Source organism: Ammospiza caudacuta, chromosome 14, assembly GCF_027887145.1.
Source record: "Ammospiza caudacuta isolate bAmmCau1 chromosome 14, bAmmCau1.pri, whole genome shotgun sequence".
In the NCBI taxonomy this organism is placed as follows: Eukaryota; Metazoa; Chordata; class Aves; order Passeriformes; family Passerellidae; genus Ammospiza; species Ammospiza caudacuta.
The window spans coordinates 20,080,245-20,105,770 of NC_080606.1; the positions used below are offsets into that span (position 1 = coordinate 20,080,245).

The 25,526-nt window shown below is 48.1% G+C and overlaps 1 protein-coding gene across 1 annotated transcript; it reads right to left on the minus strand.

Annotated features, from left to right (window-relative positions):
- Window positions 1-1,465: 1,465 nt before the first annotated feature.
- On the minus strand, window positions 1,466-8,069 carry CD40LG (CD40 ligand). Its single transcript, XM_058814255.1, has 6 exons — window positions 7,914-8,069; window positions 5,665-5,802; window positions 4,439-4,481; window positions 4,082-4,138; window positions 3,743-3,805; window positions 1,466-1,857 (listed from the first exon to the last, which is right to left on the minus strand). Exons 1-6 carry the CDS (start codon window positions 8,067-8,069, stop codon window positions 1,466-1,468), a joined length of 849 nt encoding a protein of 282 aa, XP_058670238.1.
- Between the last annotated feature and the right edge of the window lie 17,457 nt (window positions 8,070-25,526).

Consider the following 25,526-nt stretch of genomic DNA (forward strand, 5'->3'; position numbering starts at 1 on the left):
CTGAATTATAGTGAAACCAAACAGTCCCTGAGCTCTGTTGGTTTTGAAGGGGGCTGTGCTGGGCACTGAGCTCTGCAATGAGCTGTGCAAAGAATGCCCTTTCTGTCCCACCAGTGGTGGCATTTGGGCACTATGTTAGGACTAGACCTGCAGCCTCCAGCACAACAAAGCCTAAAGACTGTCCAAATCTAGAAGTTCTTTCATTTGCAAACTTGTTGGTGTCCAAGATTATTTCCAAACTTTGACACTCTAAGTGTGACCTGTATAACTAAACACCCCAGGCTTGTCACATGCGTCATCTTCAAATGTTTTTTAAAATGCAATCAATATCCTTGTGCTCTGATCACCTTCCCTGCAGACCAAGCTGGAGAATAGGGTTGGGAAGACCATAGTGTGCAGTGTCACCCAGGTACCCCCTGCCCAAGGGGGCATCTGCACAGTCCTGCTCTCCTGGAGCTCCAGAAAAAATGCCTCTGTGGACATGTCCTCACTGAGGACAGTCAGAAGATGCCCTGCACATGTGTCTTGGAGGGAAGAAGTAGGTGGTCCTGCCACCCTGTGGTTTCCTGGTCCTCCTCCTTGGGTAGGAGGGGTCTCAGGAGAAGATGCAGTTCCAATTTTGATGGTGGTGCCCAGTGCCCCTTCCTCAGGGTAGTGAAACTGTCCACAGGCAAAGGTTCCTCTGCCTGCAGAGGTGGGAGGACAGTCTGGTGAACTGATTCAGGTCACCAAGCGCACACCACCACTAGGGCCCTACTTCCTCTCTGCCTTGAAATCTGCAGTCCTCCCTCAGCCACCAAGCACCCCTCTGGTGCAGAGCGAGTGTCACCAAGTATGAACCCAGCCAAAGCAGTGCCACCCCGAGGAAGTTGGTTGAGTTTCACCGACAGGCATGGATGGAAAAAGGGGGTTCTCCAGATACAGCCGACAGCTGGAGCGGCAACAATGCCTCACCAGCAGCTACTATGTAATGACAGTGCTGGACTTACTGATTCCTTTAGAGAAGATGTTCCTAAGCCTTTTAATGTTTTTCCATTGATGTTTGGAAGCAGATTGGTGCCGGAGATATGCATGAACCCAGCTTGGCTGAAGTGCCCTGAGCCATCATACATTTTTAGGAAAGAAACATTGATGGCAGAGTTTGGAAAACAAAGCTCTTATGACATAACAGGGACATCGACCCTGCCGGGAATGTGGGGTGTGGTGGACCCAGACGCACGACACCAGCATCTACCAAATCACTGGCTGCGAAAGAATAAAAACTGAAAGCAAATAATAACAGCTTCAAACTTTGTTCCATTTGTGTTCTCAGGGCCTCTTGGCCCTCATTAATAAATAACAAAATATACAAATTAAGAAACAAGAAAAACAGAGAGGCAGAGGAACATAAATAAGGGGAAAAGGGAAAGGCACTTTGTTCAAGAAGGTTGGACTGAATTGCCAGCTCAGGACAGCCCTTTCCTCACTACAGCTTGAAGATGCCAAAGTAGGTGTTGCCATGGTTATACCCCACTTTTGTGGAGTCTGTCACATTGACAAAGACCATGTCATCTTCCCTGAGGTTGAAGACACCTCCCACACGGATGGACTGGAGTGCACAGACGGTCTTCGAGTGTTTTGCTTCATGTGTCTTCAAGGAGGTCTGTGTCTTTTGTCCTTTCAGCAAGAGCCGGTCCTCTTCTTTGGGGATATGTAAATAAATATAGAGGGTGAAGGGTGCCAAAGACACTTCTGGGGTGCAGAAGCTGACTTGGGAGTAGATGTAGTAGAGCCCTGCTTCCTCCACCTTCAGTTTCCCCTCCTTGTTGGATATCAAGCTGTTTGTGGGGCCATACATGGTCTCCCTCCACTCCAGCACTGTAGGGAGACAGCATGGCAGGTGAGCTCAGAGAAGGAGACTTCCAGTTTGGCAGGCTGATTTGGGGGAACACCCACAGACATCTGGCCTCAAAGCCTCTGTCTGTCGGTGAGGCGCAGTTAGTGGGGTACCCAGCCCAGGACACCATCCCCAGCCCAGGGGCCCAAGGCCAGAGCAGATTTAGCCCTTGTTTGCTGATCACTGGCTTTGTCAGCCTTGACTGGATATGTGAGTGGAGGTACATTTAGCTTCCTTCATCCAGCCAAGTGGAAATGCTTAGGGAGGAGGATTGTCTGTGTTTACTACAACAGACCAAACAGTGTCACTTCCATTTGCTGCCCTCATGGACTTCAGTGGGACACCCTCCAAACCCTCACAGCACTACCAAAATATGCTGCAACTCTGCTCTTCAGAGCTTCCCATCCCAGTTTTTTTCCATCTGGGGACTGCCTTTTGTCTAGAGTCCTTCCTCCTTTGAGATGGCAAGGCTTTATCAAGGAAGTACAAAAATTAACATTGCACAGTTGCTATCCCTACCTAAGTGCAGAGCTGCAAGGGCGTAGCACAGTGAGTGCTGTTTCCCATTGCCAGGACCACGGCCCACACAGGTCAGGTGATGCCATGGATTTTGGGACACTTTTGGTGTCATCACAGCAGCTCATGGGGTTAGTGCAGATAAGCCTATACAGAGACCTGGAAGCCATGGCTGTAGGGCTGAGTTCAGCTATGACCTCTGGAATTTGGATGTCTGCTTTCCCCAGCCTACAGAGACACCTAGAAGAACAGCCAGGGGGAGCAACTTGGCTCCAAGGGGAATAATGGGTTTGACTACCCCAGCCCAGAGACAGTGTGCCATGGGTAGTCCTGGAGGAGGCATGAAGCCCATGGGCCCTGACCAAGCATCCCATAGGAATATTTCCCCACACAGAGTTGAACTCCAGGCAACTGCTGCTCTCTGGACTCTGCTTTATATGCTCAACAAGTGTTTGAGCAGGGAGTTTTAAAATACAGCGAGTCTCTCACTTCTCTGATCTTATCTAGCACTAAGCTTTCCACAGGCAGACTGAGCACTGGTGAAATGTTGCATCAGAGACGGAAAGAGCAGTTGCCGATTACTGTCAGTTACTCCAGAATTAAATCAGAAGTGCTTAGATTGTGAAATCCTTGCCAGATGGAGTGACTGACCGTGCAAGCTCATACTCAGTTTGGTAAGCCTTGCTGTTGTGGGAAGTCCCTAAGCTAAGGCTAAGCTGAGGGATAGATCAGCAAGAGCAACCAGAACCGATACAGTGGATGCACAAATGCAAAAGGACTCAGGTGTTTCTCTCAAACGTGATGTGACCATGGCTGTGAATAATTGCACCTTGACCAAACCAGTTTGGAGCCCTATGTCGTGACTGTAAAGCCCTCAGCCCGCCCATCTTACTACCAGGAGCACTATGGGTGAGAAGGGGATTAAATCAGCAGACGCAAATACAAGCAGAGCCCTCCAGCAGCAGCCACCGTAGCAAGAGATGGCCAGGAGAGCAAAAAGATCTATTTTAAGAACAAAAGAAAAGTGGGAGGTTGCTTTCCTTAAATACAAAGCTAAAAAGATTTCCACTCATAAAAAACACTGGAAAGATTAAGCCCTTGTGGTGCATTTCTAGGAAGGCACACATAGGGCTACTGAGGACAATTGGGATGTGTGAACCCCACATGGCACAGGTGCACGTGGCGACGTGACCACTGGGAGGTTTGCTGTGTTTTGGGGGCACATTTTTGTGCTGGAGTTGTTCTGTCCTGTTCCCCACCCTTAGAGAGCCACAGGGCAGGACTGGGAATGCGCACTGCTGTGTCCCTCTGGCTCCCTGGTCAAGGTAGGACCAAGTGAGTCTGTCTTACCTGAGCCTGCCTTGTTGCTCGGCTGACCTGCCAGGTGAACTGCAATTGGCTGCCTCTTCTCTGCTGCAATTTAGAAAGGCCAGTGTTATTGATGCCTTGGCACTCACTGTTTCCCCAGCGCTCCTCTGCAGGGACTGCAGCTCCTTCACCCTTAATGCTTCTTTACAGGCAAAGTCATCATCTCCAGATTCCACCCCCAGCCCAGAGTGAGTCAGGACTCCACTCAGCAAAGAGCTGCAGGTGCCTCTGAGGTAAAGCCTCTGATTGATGAAGCCTGCGGAGGAGATGGTGCCACCTTGCCCGCCGTTGGAACAGGACCTGGATGTGCCCACCCCTCACCTGCCACAGATGTTTCATTCTTGTGTGTCACGCGGGGATGCTCGTGGTGCTCAGGACCTGCCACGTAAAAAGGCCACAGATTTAATTTTGAGCTCAATTTCAACAACTTCAGACTGTCTTCTCTGACACCCAGAACCGCCTGCCCTGGGGAGACAGCCATGGCCAGTGTCCCCCTCTGCCAGCTCACACTGAGCTCAGTCCTACACCTACGGGGATGCTCCAAACCCCAACGCATCCCCTGCCTCCACACCATGCTCTGAGAAACTCATGGGCTGTTGAAGGAAACCCCTTCCCAGGCCAAGGAACTTGCCCTGCCCCAGCAAGTCATGAGTGCACTGGCTACACCAGGAAACTCACCTCTCTGCATTTCAAACTTGGGCTGCTCCTTGGGGGGTCCATCCTGTTACAACAGCAAAAATATATGGTTTTTTCTCAAAATCAATGATTTTGAAAGTTTCTATATAAAAGATGCTCTGGTCATTGCTAAGGTTTGGTGATATTTAGCTCCAACAGCCCTGTCAGTTCGTGACAGAGCATATCTGAAGCCAGAGAGCCCCTCTTGTACCTTCCCCAGCTTCACACATGACCATGGGCTGTTTGCAGCAAGGAGTTTAGAGGGTTTATGGTCTTAGGTTTTACTCAATTAAAATGATGGGTAAAGTATTGAAAACAATAAGATAAACAAACAAGAAAAATCTCCTTTTCATGTGGGAGAGCCATGATGTAAGTGCTGCCAATGTACACTGCTGCCCTGCAGTTGGGGTTTTCAGGACTGCTGACCACAGCCTACCTCAGACACAATTTTTGGTGTCTGTTGGGTGCTGTTGCAAACCTGAAGATTTAGCTGAGGCAGGTTTAGCTGAGGCGTTTGTTGTCATCAGGCAGTGACAATGAAGAAGAAATGTTCCTCTCCTGTCAACTCCAGCCAGCACAGCCACTCCTGAGCAGTGAATTCAGGGCTGAGCAGGATGAGAGCACCTCATTGCAATGCACGTTGCAATGCAAATTGGCTCTTCTGCATCCAAATGTGAGGAGCCTGATCTAACTAGAGATGCCATCCCTGAGTCCATGGGGTGGCAATTTGCATAGCACCCTCATGCTCCTTCTCACGGGTTGCCAGGAGCTGTTTCCTGGCCCAGGCCTTGCACTGTCATTGACACCTGGGCAAAGTGGGCAGAAATGTGTTCCCAGTGGCAGGTGGCCACAAGCATCCTCACAGCCACCCAGCACAGGACTGGAGCAAGGTGCCAGACAGCAGAAAATCAATTATTTTCAGACTGGAATCAAGGAGAAGTGCCAAGGTGGCTGTAGCTCCATCCTGGCCACCACAAGGCACAAACATACCATGGCACGTTGCAGCTAGATGTACTCTGATCAAGAGCATTTTAGGAAAAAATCCATGAGATTTCTCAATAATATCAATATAGTGTAAAAAGGATACAGCATCAAAAAGGGCATGTGCTACACAGCCTAAAAGTAAAGAGCACCCACGCTTTTAAAAAAAGCTTGGGGTGAAGCTCTGTGTGTGATTGGGAGCCCCTCTCCTTCCTCAGTGGGATCTTTATCCACCCAACTGCATTTACCTTGCACTGGATGTTCTGGAAGCCCTTTATAACCTTTTCACAGTCCAATAATGTCGACTTCTGACCTTCTGCTGTCTGACATTTCTGAACTTTCTTCAGGAAGATGTAATCTTCATTTAAGCTCAACACCTCCTCCATCTGCCAACAGAGGAGAGAAGGGAGGGTCAATGGGATGTTAGCAGGAAACCTGCAACAGCAGAGCCATGCTGCATTCCTACCAGCAACATAACCAGCCTGGGAAGCTCAGGGTCGGATGCTTAGCACTGGAATGAGATGGGCAGACAAACCGTGGGCAGCAAGAGCTCCCAACACAGCATCTGTGCCCTCATCCACTGGGAACTGAACCCATGGAGCTCACCCTGAATGGCAATGCTAGGTGACAGGAGGATTGCTAAGGATCTGTGGGAGTCACATTCTCTGAACCTGAGAGAATCCATGAGAGAAGCAAAGAAAGAAAAAAACAATTCTTATCTCAATTGCTACTCCTCTTGTTGTTCACAAGTGGAATGCACTGTGGAAGACTGTTTACCTGTAGAAAATTGGTAATTGGATTCTGTGTATTTTGATTCATTGACCGATTGAATCCATGTGTGTGTGTCGGGACTGTTGGCAGACAGTCAAAAGATTCTGTGCAGTCAAGTTGAGTGCTTTGTGCAGATTCGGTTAATTAGCCTTCTGATAAGATGGAGTCCTCCTTGTCATTTCTTGCCTTCATTGGGCTTGCCCTGCTTTTTCAATAAGGATCTATCTTCTATCACCTTGATAATTAACTTAAAAGTCCATCTCTAACTTTTCCTAAAGAAACAGAAATCCCAGTGGATGGCTCAGGAGTTTTGCAGGTCCTCCCCCAATGGCCTTAGCAGGCAGCTGGGATGCTCACTCAGCCCCTCACTGCCCTGTCCAGTCAGAGGGGTTTAATTTCTACTGACTTCTTGACTAAAAGCATTGCCAGCAAAACAAAACAACATGTAGACTGGGGCTGAATTGTGCCAAGATCTTCAGATTAAAAAAAATAAATCAGAAAGCCAATAAGAAAATAATTAAATGCATCCAAATACTGATTTTTATATTTACACCTGTTTGGGGTTTTTTTGTTGTATTTTTGTTCCTTGTAGAAACCTAACATGTAGTTAAGTGGTAAAGAGGAAGTGCAGCTGGACATGAAGACACACAGCTGGGCAGAGAGCTCAGCACAGGTAGCACTAAGATACGGAGGATCAGATTTGAAGCCCTGCCACAAGTTCTGAAGGCAACTGAAATCTTCTTGCCACCTGTGACTGCATTTCAGCTGCCTCTGAGCCTCAGCCATGTCCCCCTGTAGTAACATTTCCCTCTGCCAGAGACCCTCTACACATTCCTTCATGACAGCCTGCAACCTCCATGCAGTGAAGTCCCCTTCAACACCTCTAATATTAAAGCCCCTCTAGCTCAACAATGTTCTCCACCCTTGTAGATCAGAAACCACACATCTAAATTTCAATTTAAGTTGAAACAACACATGTAAAAATCAGTAACATCCACCGTATCAGTGTATCAGGTAAGAAAAATGCATGCTGGGTTTTAGGCACATATTTCTTTAGCAGGCAGTCATTTCTGGCTTGAAGAAAAGTAGCTTTAGATTGGTGATTTTAGGCATCATGCAGTGCAGCTGCAGCCATACCAACCTCAAAAACGTCTTTCTGGACTTTAACTTTTTGGTAGATATTGTCTCAAGTATGGGACAGGATCACTAGCACTATGTACCTTCAAAAACAGAGGAAGTACTAGGGTCTAGTCTTTTCTTCCCTAACCTACACAACAGCACCTGAAGTGAGATGTTGATAAAATCACTGAAACATGAAAAACAAAATATTTCTGGACCTTTCATTCTCTCAGTTAATGTCACAGTGCTAATAAGTGCTACAAAATCAGAAAAAACCATCACCAGCCTAAAACAGCCACTTGCATGCCTAAACCACACCCTCTTGTCCTCAGACTAGCCACCAGTTAGCAGATTTATTCCAGGTGTCTCTTGGCAATTGGTCATTCTCTTTTTGTTAGCAAGGGGAACAGATCTCCCACCTATTCTCATGGCAAATTAAAGCAGAAATGAGAACATGGGTGAGATAAATGATACTGCTGCCTCCATCCAGTGGTCAGCACCATTTTCCACCATGTTCATCCTCCTGATGAGCAGATCTCACCAGACCTGAAGCCAAAGCATGCCAGCAATCCAGCAGGGACAGAGACAACTTTCTCTCTCTGCTTACCTTATCCATCTTCATGTGAAGATACAAACAGAAGAGCACGGTCCCAATAGTCTGCACTACAATAAATACACTGAGGAAGCCCATGAACATTTTCATGATGGCAGGAGATGTGCTGCTGATAGGACGGGGTGCCTCAGGACCATAGGGTTCGTTCATCCTCCGTGCACGTTGCTGGGGCTCCTCCAAATGCACTGCTTGCAAGTAGCATGAGAACTGTTGTGCGAGCGCCTGCTGCTCAGGGGATACAGGGTACAGCAACCTACACTTCCTGGAAAAAGCTCTTCATAGTGGGTAGGTTTGTTCACTACCATCTCCCATAACAAACAACAACAAAAAAGTTGCTTAGACTTTCTTCTCTGTTGCACTTCCATGCTTTTTCCTACTGTTCTACCAGAAACAGAGAAATGTTCTTATTTCGTATATTCATATCTGCCCTTGAATCACTCAAAAATATTGCCCGGTGGATTGTTTTTACTGTTGTGAATGAAAGTCCTGTGGCAAGTTGCCATAAAAGAAATGTACACTGAATACAAATACAGAGCTTCTGAGCAGTACTGTGGGCTGCCAGGGGCTGGGAAGCACTCAGAGATTTGGTTGTTTCTCAAAAGGGGAAGAATAGCTTTTTCCTTTTGATTTCTTCTAAGAGAAGGATGATTTCTGCAGTGAAGATGCTTGGCTGAGGCAGGTGGGTTGTGCTGGTTTCTGCTTTCCCTTGTGCTATCCCTGGATGATGCCTCTGCCTGGTTCTGGGTAGGCTGGGAGAAAGGACCATCTGTACAGAGAGTGTAACCCTGGTGTGGGCACAGCTTTCATGCTCTTTAGCAGACAATGGGACTTTGAGCTTGGTGCTTGGCTATTAGTTTGCAGAGACAAGTTTTAAGTCGCTTTCTTGATACCCTAGTGAGGTGCTTACCCTGTATCCAAGAGCACTAGCCATCTCATACCCTGCCTCACTTATTTCTGTTACCTGTATCTATGTACCTAGGCATGAAAAGGGGTGTTGGGAATGCCAGATACTCTGGCCAGCTTCTGACCTCCCATCATCATTGCCATGCCACTTTGAGAAATCCATGTCCCCTCTACACCCTGACGCCTCTCAAGCTGGCTGCAGGGAGGTGAGATCCTGCCCCCCAGCTCTTCAGGAATCCAACATTCATGAGTACATGCAATGCTGCTAAAATAATACACCAAGTAAATACCAGGGGGTCCTCATTACTTGCAACAGGGGACAGACCTCATTTACTCTATGTAAAGAAAATAAATGTGGGGGTTTGTTGGGATGCAGAGGAGGAGGGGCTGCAAGAATGTGTTGAGGAAGACTGGAAGGCTGGTTTGAAGGCTTCATCAACCACCATGTAGAGTTGTTTTGAAAGTGGTATGCTAGAGGAGATTTTCTTATCAGATGTTCACACAGCTAATACAGGGTTGGATCCTGTAGGTGGGGGGTGCTGAACAGGTCCTGCTTGCTAGCAGCCCCAGGAGAGGAGGGTACACAGGGCCTTTTGGAGCTGCTCAGAGCATTGCAGGATGGAGTCCAGCATCTGCTTTTCCTATCTGCCTTCTTTCCTGCATCCTGCCCTGTGTGGTTAAGGTGTTATGAGCTGCAAATGCAAATGCTGGTAACAAAGCACAAACACCTCAGCAACTGAATCAGGGTTCGACCTTAGCAGGTCACTGTGCTCCTAAATATAACATCCTAATCACAAGTGTGGGATTGCTCCAGGGTCTTTGTGGGCAGCATTTGATAACAGGGCAGAGGATGCCATGGGGTTGAGGCCCTGGCTGGTGCTTTGCACTCATGTAACCCTTCAGCTTGCCAGGACTGTCACACCTCTGCAGTGAGGGGTAGGGCTCATCCTTCGGGAAGAGACTGCGAGCTCCGAGGTCAGCTCCCCTTCTGCCTCCTAGAGGAGAGAGTAGCTGCTGAAGTCCATCCCCTTGAATGCCCATACTCTGAGGGCTGCCCACACACCCTGACCATCCAAGGGCTGCCTTGCTGCTCAGCTCACCAGGGCTTTCCAGTCTCCTCAGGAGTGTCCTCCCAGGGGCAACAAGGTGCCATAAACAGTACTGGGAATGCATTACTTGAGTCCCCAAAGAGGGTCTCCTCAGTATGACTGAGCTTTGGACCTGGTCCCTCAGGCTTGCAGCTCTACTGCGCAGAGGACCAAGACCACACACAGCCTGGGGCCACTGCCAAGTGCTTTCTTTTTGTCTTAAAATTGCCATAATCTTTGGAAAGGCCCAGCCTGGTCTCCTCTCAGGCATCTGGTCTGACATCAAGCTCCTGCATACTTGTCCCTATCATGGCAAGTTTGCCATAGGCAGAAAGCCATTTGAAAATCCCCAATAATACTCCAGACAGCTGAGGGCCATGAGGCCACAGTGGGGAGCAGCATCAGCTCCCCGAAGTTCTCATGCTTTGCCTTAGCCCCACCACACTCAGCAGCATTTTCCAGGGCTCTTTAGCGTTTCCTCTAAATTTAACACATCTTGGGGAAGTCACTACATGTGAAACTAAATTACATGGCAAGTCATCATTTAATACTGTTCCCGAATGTGTTGGGACAGAGGCAGCCAACAACGTGTGAAACCACAGTGCTGAGTGTTGCAGAGTTTTTGCACAGCTATTCCTGAGCCCTGGCTTTCTCCAGTGGACAGAACCTTTTCAAAGACATTTCTGTAGAGCCACCTGCTTCACTGAAATGAGAAGAACCTGTAGGAAATGTTGAAAAGACCAAGCATGTCACTGGTCCTGTTACATGCTCCTTGATGGAGGCTGGAGCCTTAGATGGGCTGACGAATTTGGTGAGGACGATGGGGAAGAGCTCCAGTTTTGAGTACCCAGCACAGAACATCACCGTTGGCCACCGGTGCTGCAAACCAGGAAACTAAGTTGCTCCTTGGCAGCACCCTGATAGGGGAAACCAGGTGGAAAATATGACAGTGGGGATCCTGGCAGAGGTTCAGCAGCAGCAGATCCTCTTCAGGAAACCATTGCTCCACACCAGCAATCCAGCCCCTTGCTTCTGCAACTGGCAGGGAGCAACCCTTGTGAGCTGTCCACTCTGCAGCACCTGGTCCTGAGGCTTCTATGGCTCAACCTGGACCACCACAGCTGCAGAGCAGGGGTGTTGGATCAGACAAGAGGAGCTGACCAGGCCCTGTGGCAGGCAGACCCCCAATGAGCCATTCTGGCACCGTGACTGCTCAGAGCCAGGCAACCCAGGGACCTGCTGCAGGGTACGTGGAGCTGTTGGCCCCTTGGGACATCCTCTATTGCCACCTCAAATGGATAGTGGGGATGGAGGGCGATGCATATCCCCGACTGTTTGGCTGCTGTAGGAACATGGGGGAGCAAAGCAAAGTGGGCAACACAGTCTTAGGGAGAGTGGGACATGATTCAGAGAGATGATGGGCAAGGAAGAGAGGACCCAACAGCAGAAGGAGCAGTCTGCCTTCATGGGATAATCCCAGGGAAGATGAAGTCATATCTTCACCTGGTGATAAGCCCATCACCAAGAAACCAATCGGGTTTTCTTTCGCATCCCAAACTCTCTGCACGTTACCATACCCACCTACTTGTGAACGCAAACTGGTACAGTTCCTCCAGCCAGATAACCCCTGGGTGAGACAATGGGAAAATGTGATCCGCTGCTTGCATTCCTATTGCCCGAGCTGTGGTATTTCCGCTGATCAGCAAATTGTCTCCATTTGTATTCGGTGTTCTGAGTTTTGTTTACTGAGAAAATATCCGGTTGCCTGCCCCTGTGATCTGTCAAAGGCTGGGAGCATCTCTGAAGGCAGCAAGGTGAAAGCTGCTGAGAAGAGAGTGATTTTTTGGGGTTTTCTGGGTGCACGCTGTGGTTTCTTGACTAGCTTTTTAAAATGCGATGCTTGCCCCACATGCTCTTTATAATTAACAAAAGCTGGGTGTTGTGCAGTGCTAAGAGCAATACACTCGAAAAGAAGATTTTATTCTGAGTCAGAAAAGGAGTTTGCCTGCAATGTCATGGGAATGATACAGAAATGAGTCTATGAGAGAAACCTAAATTAAGTCCCTTCAGCCCAGGGCCAGGGGCAGAAGGGAAATTTGAATTTTTCTGTCATTTGCTTTTTCATTTCTTTAGATGCTTTTTGCTTTTTCACTCTCTCTGTACCTTCTGAGCTCTCATGTCTCCAGGACAACCCTGCCATCAGAGAGGAAGAGGGAACAGATATAGCCAGAGCACCACAGAAAACATCACCAGCATCCAGAGAAGGAAAGGTTGCATTACAGTTTCTGTTCACTATCTACCTCAGTCGAATAAAATAAAATTCTTGGGAGTCCAGAGCAGCAAGAAGCAGTTTCAGGGAGAGAAAAACATGTCAATCCTTGTGAAAGCTACATCCCCCTGTGGAAGAGAAGAGCAGAATATGCTGGTTGTAGCCACCATGGTGGCAATGGCAGGCTGCAGCCCCATTGCTTGCCATGGTCCTCAGCCATAGAGAAACCCATGTGGAGATGAGCAAAAGTTCCAAGCCGAAGCAGATGTGAACATAGCAGGTAGATCAGATCAGATGTACAGTGTCATCTCCACTGCATTTTCCCTGCAGATGTGAGAGAACATCTGCCCCTCCAGATATCTTCTCTGCCACCATCCAGAGCAGCAAAGAACAATAGAAAAAGAGCAACAGGGGGTGGCACTGGGGTACTGCTGTCCCTCTGAGCAACCCTGTTCCAAGGGTCACTGTCCCCTGTGCCCCCTTCCCTCCTTACCCCCTCACCTCCCTGCCCTTCTCTACAATCCACAGTTGCACCCGAGCCAGACTTTTCCCCGGGGAGCTGAGGTGGGTGGAGAGCAGGGAACAGCAAAGAAACAAGCCCCAGTGACGCCACAGAGGATGGAGGGCCCTGGAGGGCATGTGGCTTTCATGCCACATCTGGGTGACAATGCCAGCCTTGCTGTGCTGAGCCACAAAGAGCACCTGGCCTCAGAACTGCTGAGCTTTGCAGTAGCTGCAAAACCACAAATGGCACTAGAAACTTCTTGCTGTGAAGACTGCACCTACTCCTCCCAACTTCCTAAAAATAGAGCCCAGAGTGGGGAGGCCCACGGCCCTGGCCCTGCCAAACAAGCCTCTCTTGCCTGAGTCACGGCGGAAGGGAGCAGAACACCCCATGCCTTCCCCACTCTTGGTGAAAGCTGCTCTCCCTGCACGGGGTGCGGGGGCCTGCACCCACCAAAACCACAGTGAAACGTCCCGGTGAGGCTCTGCCTTTTCATGTTGTGAAAGGAGAAGGGAGGAGTGGGGGAAAACAAAACCCGGGGTGGCTGCAGGGCTGGCAGTACCAGTGCTGCCTCCCACAGCATGGCACGATGGGTGGGTGGGGAGGGTCCAAGCATCATCTTTGCATCTCTCCTTCCTCTCTGCCTGTCCCGTTGGGACAAAAAGGTAGACACGACTGCCTCTTCAGCATCCGTGTGGGACACACAAACGAAACAAAAGCCTCAGAGGGAGAGGGAGGATGCTGCCATTCCTCTCCCCACTATGGGGCTTAGACCAGTCCAGCCACAACTGTAACTGGCTCCAAGCACTTGCTGGGCTCCACAAATAAACCTTGCCACTACCCAGACTTGCCACAGCAGAGCCACCTCAGCTCCCACCACCCCACAAGGGTCCCTGGCCACTGGCTGGGACATTCCAATGGATCGAGGCATTGAGTCTCAGGGACAGCTTCCCAGCTCTTGACCAAAGTCCAGGAGGAGATGTCATGTGCAGCTCTGAGATGGATGGGATCCCAAGGATTTCGAGGGGGTTCGTGTCCTGGGAGGTGGGTAAGGCACAGCCTGAATCAGCTGTTGTTCCACGCATTCTTTCTCTCCTTTCCCTCCCTCCATAGGTCGAGATTTGCCGTGAGCCTTCACCATGGCTGAGTCCAGGGCTGGCCATGCCTGGTTATTCCACTGGGGCTGCACAGCAACACATCCTGCATGTGGACACATCTGGATCCTGATTGAAACTTACGAAGACGTGAGCAATCTCCCAAGGCAGACTTGATAGCTACTTGTTCAATCTTCTCCCTGTTTTTTCTCCATTACACCGCAATCCCCCTGCCATGGCAATATTAATGCAAATTACCCATCTTTTCCCAAACCCTTCACACATCAAGCTCCAAAAGGCTCTCATCACAGGGCTTTCTTCACTGCTACGGGAATCACATCTGTGACTCTTCACTCCTCCCCTTTTAGTCTTTGCTGTCATTTATCCTCTCTCCTCGTTGATTTTGGATCCTTGGGGGGCTTGTGCTCCAACCTCTAGATAACTAGGATCCCATTGGGTTGACACACAGCCCCAAGGTGAGCAAGAGTGGGTGACACTGCTGTCAGTGGCAGGAGATGAGCCAGGAAGGGTGAGTGGCCAAAGATGTGAGGGGCAGACTCAGGAACACTGCTCTGACCTAAGAGCTTAGGGGAGGAAATCCTCAGCCCCTACTTGGGACTAACCAACCCCATGGAGAAGGCAGCATCAGGGGCAGGCAGAAATTCACATGCAGCCATCTCAGTCAGGGAGCCCAACCAAGACACAGCGTGTGTGGTCAGAAGCAGCAAAACCAGTCTTTAATCTCTTGCAAAGCAATGCAAAGGCAGAGCAGTGCTGCCTTCCATGCATGTTTAGACACTGCAGTGGTGTCACACAGCCCTTTTGCCTCAGAACTGTAAGCCAGGGTGCTCTGAGCAGGTCATGTTGGCATCACATGGAGCCCTTTCCGCACATGCTTCCAGTCCTGTCTCAGCTGTGGCATGATGATGGGAATGCTCAACCCAGCTCCAGCCTGAGCTTGCTCCTTGGCCAGGCTGAATACTTGCATCTCTGGGGCATTGTCTTGGTAACAAATCCCCCATAAAATCCCTGTGAACCTGTGAGAGAGCAGAGAACAACTCTGCCATCTACTGATTCCTCCAGCTCCTCTCCCTGCCTGATCCACATCTCCACTGCTGCCTCACACAGCCATCTGGAAAACTGTGGCTAAAAATGAAGGGTCTCCATGCTGGAATGTGATGCCACAGGAGACACCAGAGAAGCCCTGCAGTCAAGCCCACTGCAGCCCATCCTGCCTCACTGTCCAGTGGCCCTGGGACGTAGCCACAGTTCAGGCTGCAGAGGCAAAAAGAGCAAAGTAAAGTTGCAAAAGCTGCTGCTGACATAACAATGTACTTTGTTCTCATGCCAGGGACAAAACCTGCTCAGAGAAAATAAAAAGTCTGGTTTCCATAAAACACGGATGTTTCAGGAATTCCTCCATCTGAAGAGACCTCAGGTGGAGGTTTCCTTTGTAAGGAAGTGGCACCTCATGATTGGTGAGTGCATTGTCAAGGTTTCCAATGGCTTTCCCCACAGTTCACGGGAGCAGGGCTGGCTCAGTGTGTGCTCAGCCCAAACACCAGCAGCCACAGTGGGGAGGAGTGGGTGAGAGCATCAAGCCAGCCTGGCAGCCCGGACACCCTGACCAGAGGCTGTGCAAAGCCTGGGCTTGGGCTGAGCACTGACCCTGCTCAGCTGGTTCTGCTGATGGCCAAAGGAATATAGGCAGCCCTCAGACACAAGTGAATGTCCTCCCTTTTGTAGAATCTCCTTACTGTGGGCTGAGCACAGACATCTGAGCAGCACAATACCCTACAGAACCATCAGAGGTGGCTCCAGCCTGTGTGGATCACAGCCAGCAAGGCTCTGACATGAAAGCAGGTCGTCTCCAGGAGGATGCTGCAGCCCCAGCTCCTGCATCCCGCTGATGCTGGGAGCGAGGCCGCTACAATTTCTAGGTACCAGAGGCTCTTACTGGCAGACAGAGGGTGCTTCTTGGAGCTCACTGTCTATTTACAGAGGCTTGGAGACCTCAGCTCATCTCATATTTACCACAGGGGCCAGAGGTGCATCCAGGTAGCATCTGCAGAACACCAGCTTTCTTATATCCCCATGCCCAGCCTCTCTCCCACCATACTCAGGCTGTGACAGGCTGGGGGCTGGAAACCCTTGAACGTGTCAGCTGCTCCATCCTTGCTAGAGCTTTCTCACAAGATGTGAAAAAAAATGTGTAGAAAAAACAGAGAAACATAGCTTGTTCAAGCACTCTGTTTCAGGGGATGATGGTGCTAAAAAAGCCCCAAACCAGAAATGATTATGCACATGCAGGTCCCCCCGGGATGAAGTCACACCAGAGGCACAAGTTTCTCATGGAGAAGACTTGTGCAAACATAACTCATGCACAATAAATCAGACACAGGTCTATGTGCCTCGTGAGCGGATGCTACTTATGGGTCCAGATCACCACATCAAATTGCAGGGCCATGGGATTTCAGCTTCTTTGCTGGTGCCCAGGCTCATCCAGAGTCCCCGGCAGCAGACAAGACCTGGCCTGGGGACACACAGATGCTTTTCAGTACCCACGTTTTCTTTCCAGAGGAGCTGCCTAATAAGCCCAAGCTGTTGGACATATTTCTTCTCACTCACTTGAAGGAGTCACCAAACTCCAGAGGCTCTAATTCTCTTTTAGCAGAAAAGCAACATTATTTCAAAGTGGAAAATCTTTGGCCTGAAGCACCCTGCACAGCTGGAGGGAAGCATTATGCAGAGGTGATGCAGTCAGAGAGGCGTGAATGCTGGAATGGCCACTTCACTGTAAAATACAGTGAAAGGAAAACCCCAGACACCCTGTTCAAGGAAAACACTACTGGCACTAAGCCTAAGGACAGGGAAAAAAGGACCAGTTCTCCCCACTGTTCAGGGAGGGGAAGATGAACCTGCAACAATCACCATTTTGCTGAGCCACAAGGAAATCTACCTACGTAAGTATTGTGTTGTCATCTCTATGACAGTAACTGGGGGAATCATACCGGAAACTGGGTTCAGTGGTTGGACAGGAAGGAAAGCAAACCTAGAGCACATCCCAATTTGTACCTTCAGCATCAGCCTCCTTGCATCCCCTTGCAGGCCATGGGCCAGCCAGGATGTGGATCCTGTTTGCCTTTGGGATCTGGGCATATAGATGAAGAGATCTGGAAGGCAGGACACTCACTTTCTCTTGCTGCCTGTGTCTGGTTGCTTATGATATCTTAGATAAGTCACCTGGTCTCAGTTTCATCACTGGTGAAATGAGGCATCTCTGTTTCTGGGTAAAGATCCAGAGATATAAACAGCCAAATAGATTCAGCCTATATAGAAAATAATCACCATGCCAGCTCTAATCTGTGGAGCAGTATAATTTCAAAGTGCATTGTATCTTGAAGTGAGGATGCAGGATAAGAAAAATCTTCCCCCCCCCCCCCCCCCCCCCCACGGAGTCTGTTTTGGACATGATGGTAATTTCAGAGTCATATCCAAGCCCTTATGTCAAAATCTTTTCATCTTCCTCCCCTGTCTTGTTGAGTGGCTGGGTGGGCATCTGACAGCAAGGTCAACCCACCACAAGGTCTCAGCCGTCCCATGAGCTGCCCTTGAGTTCCTACTCTGCAATGCAGGTCCCGAGGACATCACTGCTCTTCCTGGCTTCCTTTCCCAGGAATTCATCCTAATTTTCCAAGAACTGAGCTGAATCACACAGCTATTACTGACATAGTGCAATGCTGGGTCTTAGTGCTGCCACAAGCTCACAGCTGTGAAGCTCTGTTGCACTGACACATGAGGCAGAGAGACTAAGTCACAGCCTGGATTTGGTGCAGGACGCCAAATTTATCCCAAATTTCCTTCACAACAGCAGAGCATGCAACCTCTGGAGTGGTTGTCTGGGGTCTTTGAAAAGAGGAGCCAGGTGGGGTTTTTTAAGTTTTGCAGGGCAAAAAAATCAATGGAACCGAAAGTAGGTTCACGCCACTGTGCCCACCCATGCAAAACTATCACGAACCACAAAACCAGGTAATTACACAATCTCCTTCCAATGTTTACTAGGTTCATTTTCTCAGCACTGGCTTCTGCTTACAGCAGCCTCAGAAGACTTTAGGTAGAAAGGACTCTTGGTCTGCAATAGCCAGAAAACCCATTGAGCTTGTCCTAGAGGGTAGAAGCATATGATTCAGGTTTCTGAGAATGAGCCCCAGTTTTCAAATAATCTTGAAAGAGATTTGTACAAACTCAGAGCTCTCACAGCACTTTCACTCATATACCTGAGATCACAGGGAGAAGACATAAAGCAAAATTTCCACCCTGTGTGGTGAGGAAGGTCAGGCATCTCCCAGGAGAACAGAGCTGAAGTCCAAAATGCCCTGGAAAGAACTGTTTGGAAGGGTCAGATCTGATTGACAGCAGGCAAGGGGTATCTCTCAGACAAACTATGTACTTTAAGCCCATTTCAGGAGCTGCCAAACACTGTCCCCACTGATATCCACACCAGGTTCCCCAGGTTCTCTTTGGTCATGGCCAAAGGCACTATCACAAAGAAAAGAACTAGATAATCACTCCTTGCTCTAAACAGATTTACCAAAACCCTGATATATATCTCTCCAGCCTTGGCAAGAAGCACAATTGACAATCCCTTCGCACAGGTGGGGGCATGCCACCCTGCTTGCATGGCACAGGAGAAGTAACATTCCCTGGAAACCTCCACTGCAATGTCCTCTTCATAGCTGTGGATAATCTGTGTTCATAGGATGGGGCAGCTTTCTGCTCCACCCCAGAATGAAGAGGAAATTTCTTCCCTAACAGCCACCACTACAACCCTTTGCAATGAGGTGGCTCTGCTGGGTGGCCACGTGGCAGTGAGTCCTTCATAAAAGTATGCCTCAGGTAGGAAAAAGGCCAGAACTCTGCAGGGGGAATTAAAAGCTCTTGAAATTTCATAGCTGTTTTGGGGCTATTAATGTACAAAATTAATGAGGAACCTGTTGAAGTGAGGGGAGAACGACCATCCTATAATGCATCGAACTCCGATTTATTGATTGATCAGTCACTTTAAATAACAGTGTTAATTAACTTCATGCATATTCCAAAATCCAGGTTTACGATAGGCTAACAGAGAAAACTCTAACCACTCCTTTTGTTTTACAATACCAACAATTGTTTACACAAAACAAAACCAGTGTTCCCACTGTGATATGAAAGGTTCCCAAAACTTCCACATCTGTTCCCAGGGTGCCATCTTTTCCCAGAGAGGGTATTACACTTGTTATGGGAAGACTGTCTGAGAACCTTATTGTTTATAGAGTGATGCCTGAGAGAGTCTAATTGTTTATAGTAATCAGGCTGGGAACTGCTTTTGGAACTGCTTCGCAACTACCTTTTACTTTTCTCTCAATTGCATGGCTTCATGGCCTTTTTCTTTAAGCCATGCTTGAACTAAACTCCCGACAGGAACCCTTGAGGGTTTCATACATCTGTCCAATATGCAGCCTTGGTGAGTATGAAACCCCAGCATTTGCAGCTTTGGGATGCAATTAAGGCCAAGGAAGAACTGACCAGACACAATTCCTGAATTTCTGTGTTCCTCCAGGGTGTGGTGGTGGCAGGAGCTCTCACATGGATTGGCAGCACATTGCCCAGTGGTTTTGGTCCACACACAACAACACCAGAGGATGTGAAATGGCGTTGCATGATGCTCAGTACACACCATCACATGGAGCAAGGGCTGGATTATGACTCCAGCCCAGCCCAGTCTCCTGAGTTGGAGGCTCAGGAGACACAAGGCATAAAACCCATCCTACATTAGGATCAAAGATGCAATTCTGATCTCCAAGAGCAGCCGATAAGCCAGGAAATGAAGGATTTGTGCACATTAAAGTTTGCTTGTAATTTCCTCCACTGGGGGTTACATCCAGAGAGCTGCATTTCAGAGAGACCTGTGCTTCCTGCTGTCCCCCACAGCAGCCCTGAGCTGGAAGCATCACAGTTTGGTCACACACTGCAGCAGAAGCACCTCTTTCTCCTTGCTGCACCTAGTCTGATCCTTGCTGAGCTGCTCTACAGCTTTCATTTCTTCAGCCCTGAGAATTTGCTGGTTTTACTGATGAAGAGCAGTAATGTGGCACTTCTCCAGGCTGAACTGGATGGAAAGTTTACCTCCTACACTAGACTGCTTGACAGCAGCTCTGGGACACAACGTGGCTCCCTGGGAAACAGTGGTGGCTGTTGAAGCCTGGACCTTAGGAAGAAGATCTGGCTTGCCTACGGCCTGTTACTGTCACCTTTCAAGGACTAAGGCATGTGCAGAGAACTGTGCCTCGAGCAAGCATGACCTTTGCATTATTCCTCTTCCACTGGGCATTGCTGGTGTCTTTACCAAGTATCTTTCTCCTTTATCAAAAGGCAAAAAGATATTATTTGTGTTCCTTGCTCTAAACCATTACTAATTCTTGGGTCTTTTGCTGGTTATACAGCCAATGTACTGTTTAAAGACTGCAGCAGTAGCAGAGTGTGACAAATGTCAAAGTCCTTGGGTTCATTGAGCATCTTTCTATTCTGAAGATCTCCACAGCAGACGAGGCTTGTCTGGGTGGAGTCTCTTGGAATTAACATGCCAGCATCATGACATGGCATCTGTCACCCAGGAGCTGCACATGTATCTCTCACAAGCACCAGGAGTTCACTCACAAACCAGAGGCAAACTTGATGGCACACGTGCAAATACATTGCACACCCTCAGGCACACAGAGTGGTAAATACCAGGTGCTGGAATATGCAGGAGTCAGACATTTGGATTTGCTGTTATGACTGTTTTCCTTCCATCCTAGAGGTGGAAGTAACACAAGGCAGGAGATAAAGAGAAAAAGCCCAGAAAGCAAAGAGAGATGCAGCATTTGCTTGATCCAATGACACAGAGGACTATACACACGTGTGAAAACCTGTTGCAGAAAAATACGTATAATAACAGGATGAGATCAAGCAACCTTCCTGACTAAGCCGTACTGACATCCTCTGACCTTCCTGCCCACACAGCAGCAGCACCCAGGCACAACACAGAAGCCCAGCAACCCCTAGAGTGTCCCTGCAGAATAAATAATCACAGACAGCACAATCACCAATACTATTATTTTTTTCAAAGAGACCAGCTAAGAATACACCACATTTTTTGAAGCGAGATTTAGGGAGGTCAAAGCTCTGAAAACAAACAAAAAATAATGGATCACATTTATCCCTGAATATTCAGTTACACAGCAGCACTGAGCATTCAGAAAAAATGCAAGACCAGACTAATTGCCTAAATGGGAAATAACAGTATCTTCTTTCATGGCATAAAGACTATACACTCCCAGTATTTTTCCTGTATGCTAGATGAATTAAGTAGAGCATTTCAATTTTAGAGCCACCAAGGAATTAGTGAGTGAAGCCATTGCTTCCAAAGGGGTTTAAGAGAAGTTCAGAAACAAACCAGATCTGAATGCAGGCTAGCAAGAAGGTCTCTTAGTTTTACATCCAACAACATTTGATCAGTGAAAACCCAAAAACTGGTTATTACCTGAATAATTCATCCAAACCTACTTCAGAATAATCATAAATCTCTAAAGTAGTTGTCAGCTGAGACAGCATCAAGAATACATCAAGAGCCAATGTAACAGCTTTAAAATTCCTGTAAATGCTTAGAATGGTTTGACTCATTTAATTGTTTAAATCAAGCCAAAATCCAATGTAGTGACACCCTTATATACAAAGAATATGTCACAAGTAATGCATCAATAGAAATGCATGTTTTACACAAAGAAGTAAAACTGGTCCTGTGGCAGATGCTCATTTACATATGTATTGATTTAATTATAGATTTCTCTCCCTCCTTTCAAGATTGCTAAAAAAGATGAACACAATCCCAGAAATGCACAAACTGAGCCAGAGACACTAGGGACAGTAATTTCTTCCTTCGATAATTCCTACAGAGATGTGCAACATTCCTGCTCTTATTGACTTAAACAAAGTCAGAGGCATGGGCAGGACTGCCACAGCTGCAGCTCCTGATACTCCACTGCATCCGAGGGAGCCTGTGTCTGCCCTCATAAGGATAAAAGGCAGAATCAGGCCAGGAGATCCTGGGCTTTTCAGTATGTATTAAAGCAGATTTTTGTGTCTGCTGCAGCTGTGTGTATGAGAGATCAGGGGCTGGATTTGCACAGGGGTATAAATCTGGCTCTTGTGCTCCCCATTTTGTAAAACCACAGAAAGCATTTTTCCCAGTCAAGGAGGAGCAATAAAGAAGGCTCTCATTTCCCTGAAACCCCTCCCTTCCCAAGCTTCTTCATAAAAAACAGGCAGCCATTCTCATTAGTCACTCTTACACGGTTGTTTTGTGCCCTGCAGCCTGTCAGTGTGGGAAAACTGCCTGGAATCAGAGCAGCCCGGCAGCCTGCTGCAGCATCAGCACCCTTGTCGCCCTGGTTTTCCAGGATTTTCTAAGCCTTCTGATGTTGACATTCTTGTAGTGAACTTTCCCACACACTTTTTCTGTAAACAACTCATTGCTTTCATTCCTTTTGGAGGAGGAGAGATTTGATGGACTGTCGGTTTGACCTGTGGCATTGCAGAGGTGTCACTGTCACCTTCCAATCCACTGTCACCCTTGTAAAACTATAAATAGTGGAGTCAGAGAATAAAACTTCCTTTTTTTCCTTTCACCTGAAAGCGGTGTGTGCCTGTGTCCTTTCGTGTCGGTCGGCGACGCACCCTGCAGGATGATTCCAGAGCTGCTTCCCAAACTGACATTTCTCAACAGTAGTTTCAGGCTGCTTTCCTGTGAAGCAAGAAAAAAAAAAAAAAAAAACAACAAGAATCCCCAAACAAATGCAACTGCTTTTTGCTTCCACAGTCTGTGGGCAGACTACAGGTTTCTGTGCAGGCAGGGGGCTCTTGTTAGCGCCTGTGCCAGGAGGATGCTGCCCAGGACGCCTTGCAGACATCCCCGACTCGCTGTCTGCTCTTGCCTGTGAGCTCCACTGTGACTCTGCCTCCTGATCTTCCCCACTGTCCCACCATGCCACGGGTGCTCCTGCAAGACAAGCTCCACAGCAGCGCCTTTTGAAGGGCAGACTTAGAAGCCTCCTCTTCAGACCCAGCTCATCCTCCAGCCCTGTCCTGACTCATGCCCTATCAGCAGCTCAGCCCTGGCCTGGGGAGGGGCAGGGGGAAGGAGTCCCACAGACCAACTCTGTTCAATGCACCACCTTAGTGGTGATACGTGTGGATTTTATGCCTTAAACCTGTCTAACAAACCGAATTCCCTGTAATCATTTTTTTTGCAGGAAACAGTGGTGCAGCCATGATCCTGGTTCTACAGATTTGAACAAACCCAGAAAAACAGTCCAAATTGTTCAGGGCAGGTGTTGGGTAATCATTTCATGCTCTGCTTGCAAATGCAGATGTCAGCAAAAAGGTGCTTAAATCCTTCATGGAGTAGAGTGGAAACAGGCCCGCCTCTCCTGCCCCTGCTCTTTTACTCAGAGTAAAACACTCACCTTCGTGCTATGCAGCAAACTCAGGTTTTGGGCACCCACAAGTGCCACAATCCTTAATGCTGTTTTTCTATCATAGTTCCTTTGTCATTTGCAAGCAAAATAATGCCTGACCTTTGCACACTTGCAGTCAGCAGTCATTAGTGCAGCCTTGGAAAGGAGGGGAAAAAAGAGTGTTTTAATGCTACTCTTTTCTTAAAACGTGGCACAAATCTAGCACCAACAATGTGGGGTGGAACTGTGATAGTATCACATGCCTCAAATGTCTTGGTCAGGTGACAGTTTAAAGCCAGGAAGTTTTCCTTAGAATCGACTTAGTCTACCTTGGAAAAGAAAAAACAAACAAATTTATGCATTAAAAAGTCCAGCTGGAGGACTTTCCTCATTGCCCATCACTTTTAATTAGCTGATGTGTTTTCCCCTGGAATGGGACGAGCACAGCACCCAGACTGCACACATTGTTCCTTGGCTGGGGAGCTGCACATGGCAACTTCTCTTATATATAATTTATGCTGCACATGCTTGAGACTTGATGATGTTTGGGCAGTTCGCATGGAGCCCATGCAGCATGGGTGCTTCTGCACTGCTCTCTAGGGTGACAGGGCCCAACAGACAGCTGGTACAGGATTATTTTAGGCTGTGCTCAGTCACTAGAGATGCCCTTTGGGAGTTCAGTACATTCAGTTTCCTCCCATCCACTCAATTTGTTTTTCTGTTTGGCAGAGGAATCTATCTAAAGTGACACCTTGCTCTGGGAAAACATGGTATTGGGAGCTAATTGATTGCTTTATAATTCTGAGCATAGAAACGTTTTATTTTTGTGTGGGAAAGAGCTGTTATTTTATCCCTATCTCAGGTGGAAAGGTCATAAGCAAGAGCTGTAATAGTGTTGCATTCCAGAATGAACTGCTGCTTGATAATATTTTTATAAGCCTGTGCTGATTCCAGCATTAGCCTTTTAGAGAGAGAGATAGATGGGAAAAACACAAATGTCCCTGGTCAGACACAAATCCAGAGCTTGCAAATCCTGGGCTGGGGCAATGGAAGGAGATGGGAGTACAAGAGGTGAGGATGAAGGTCAGGGAAGCAGCCACTTTTCTCAGGGCTTTGCTGTGCCCAACTTGACATCACCTAGAAACCAGGGTGGCGGACAGCATGAATCAGCAGTGAATTCCTGGCATTGGGCTCAGCCAGGTCCATGGTGGCTCACAGGGGACCCTGGGCACTCCTGCTGGACCCTTTGGGGAGCACCACATCTGAGTTGGCTCACACTGGCTCAGCCAGCTCCATTATGGCTCTAGGAATCTGAAAACATCCTCTGTGCTTTCCTGGACAGCCCAGCTGCCGCCTGCTCAGCACTCAGTTAGTTTTGCACCTCCTCAGTAAATAAATTGTGATCTGTAGCATATGACCACAGTGCAGCTGCTTGTGCAGCTATATTGTCAGACCAATAACACACAGTCCTCTGACACAGCCTGTGATAACTGAAACCCCTCCCAGATACCAAGGCACCAAAACCACCTTGTTTGCACCAGTTTTCTGCTGAAATCCTCCAAGTGTAATGATATATGCTAGCTCAAAGGAGTACCAAACCAAATTCTCAGTGGGTCAGTGACTAAATGGAATAGAGCCCTGAGCCCAAAACATGCAATGTTTTAAACCAGGCGCTGCAGTAAAACAGAACACAGAACAAAGTGGTGCAACAATGCCTTTACTCTGGATCATACTTGGCAAAGCCTGCAAGAAAATGGGATTAAAAACCACAAGACAGTAAAAAATTCCAGTGACGAGTGAGTGCTTGCCAAAGGCTACATGCCACATGGGTACATGAGGTGTCCCTTGCTCACCTGGGATGACACAAATTAATTGACGCCTGAACAGAAATGAAAGCAAATGAAAGCTCATGTTCCCTTTGAAAGCGATGAGCATTCCTATTTTTTTTAAAAATATATGTAACACTTTAGGTTATTCTTTCACAGCAAAAGAATCTCTCTTGTTTGTCACCGCAGTCTGGGGCTATTTTTAACACTGCTAATGAGTGACTAAAGCAGGGTGGAGTAGCTAAACCAGCTTGCTGCTCCCAGCCACCCACAAGGTTTTTCTGACCATCAGAGGTGGACCAGAGCCAGCTCATGCGAGGAGTCAGAGCAAGGCACCTCTCAAGTGTCTGTGTCCTAGGACACAGATGGTGGAAAAAATGCACACCCAT

Coding starts and splice junctions, on each gene's coding strand:
- CD40LG (XM_058814255.1), bottom strand. CDS start 8,069: ATGAACGAACCCTATGGTCCTGAGGCACCCCGTCCTATCAGCAGCACA. Junction 4,482..5,664: donor TCCAGAACATCCAGTGCAAG/GTAAATGCAGTT, acceptor CTGTTGTAACAG/GATGGACCCCCCAAGGAGCA. Junction 1,858..3,742: donor GAGCAACAAGGCAGGCTCAG/GTAAGACAGACT, acceptor GTCTCCCTACAG/TGCTGGAGTGGAGGGAGACC.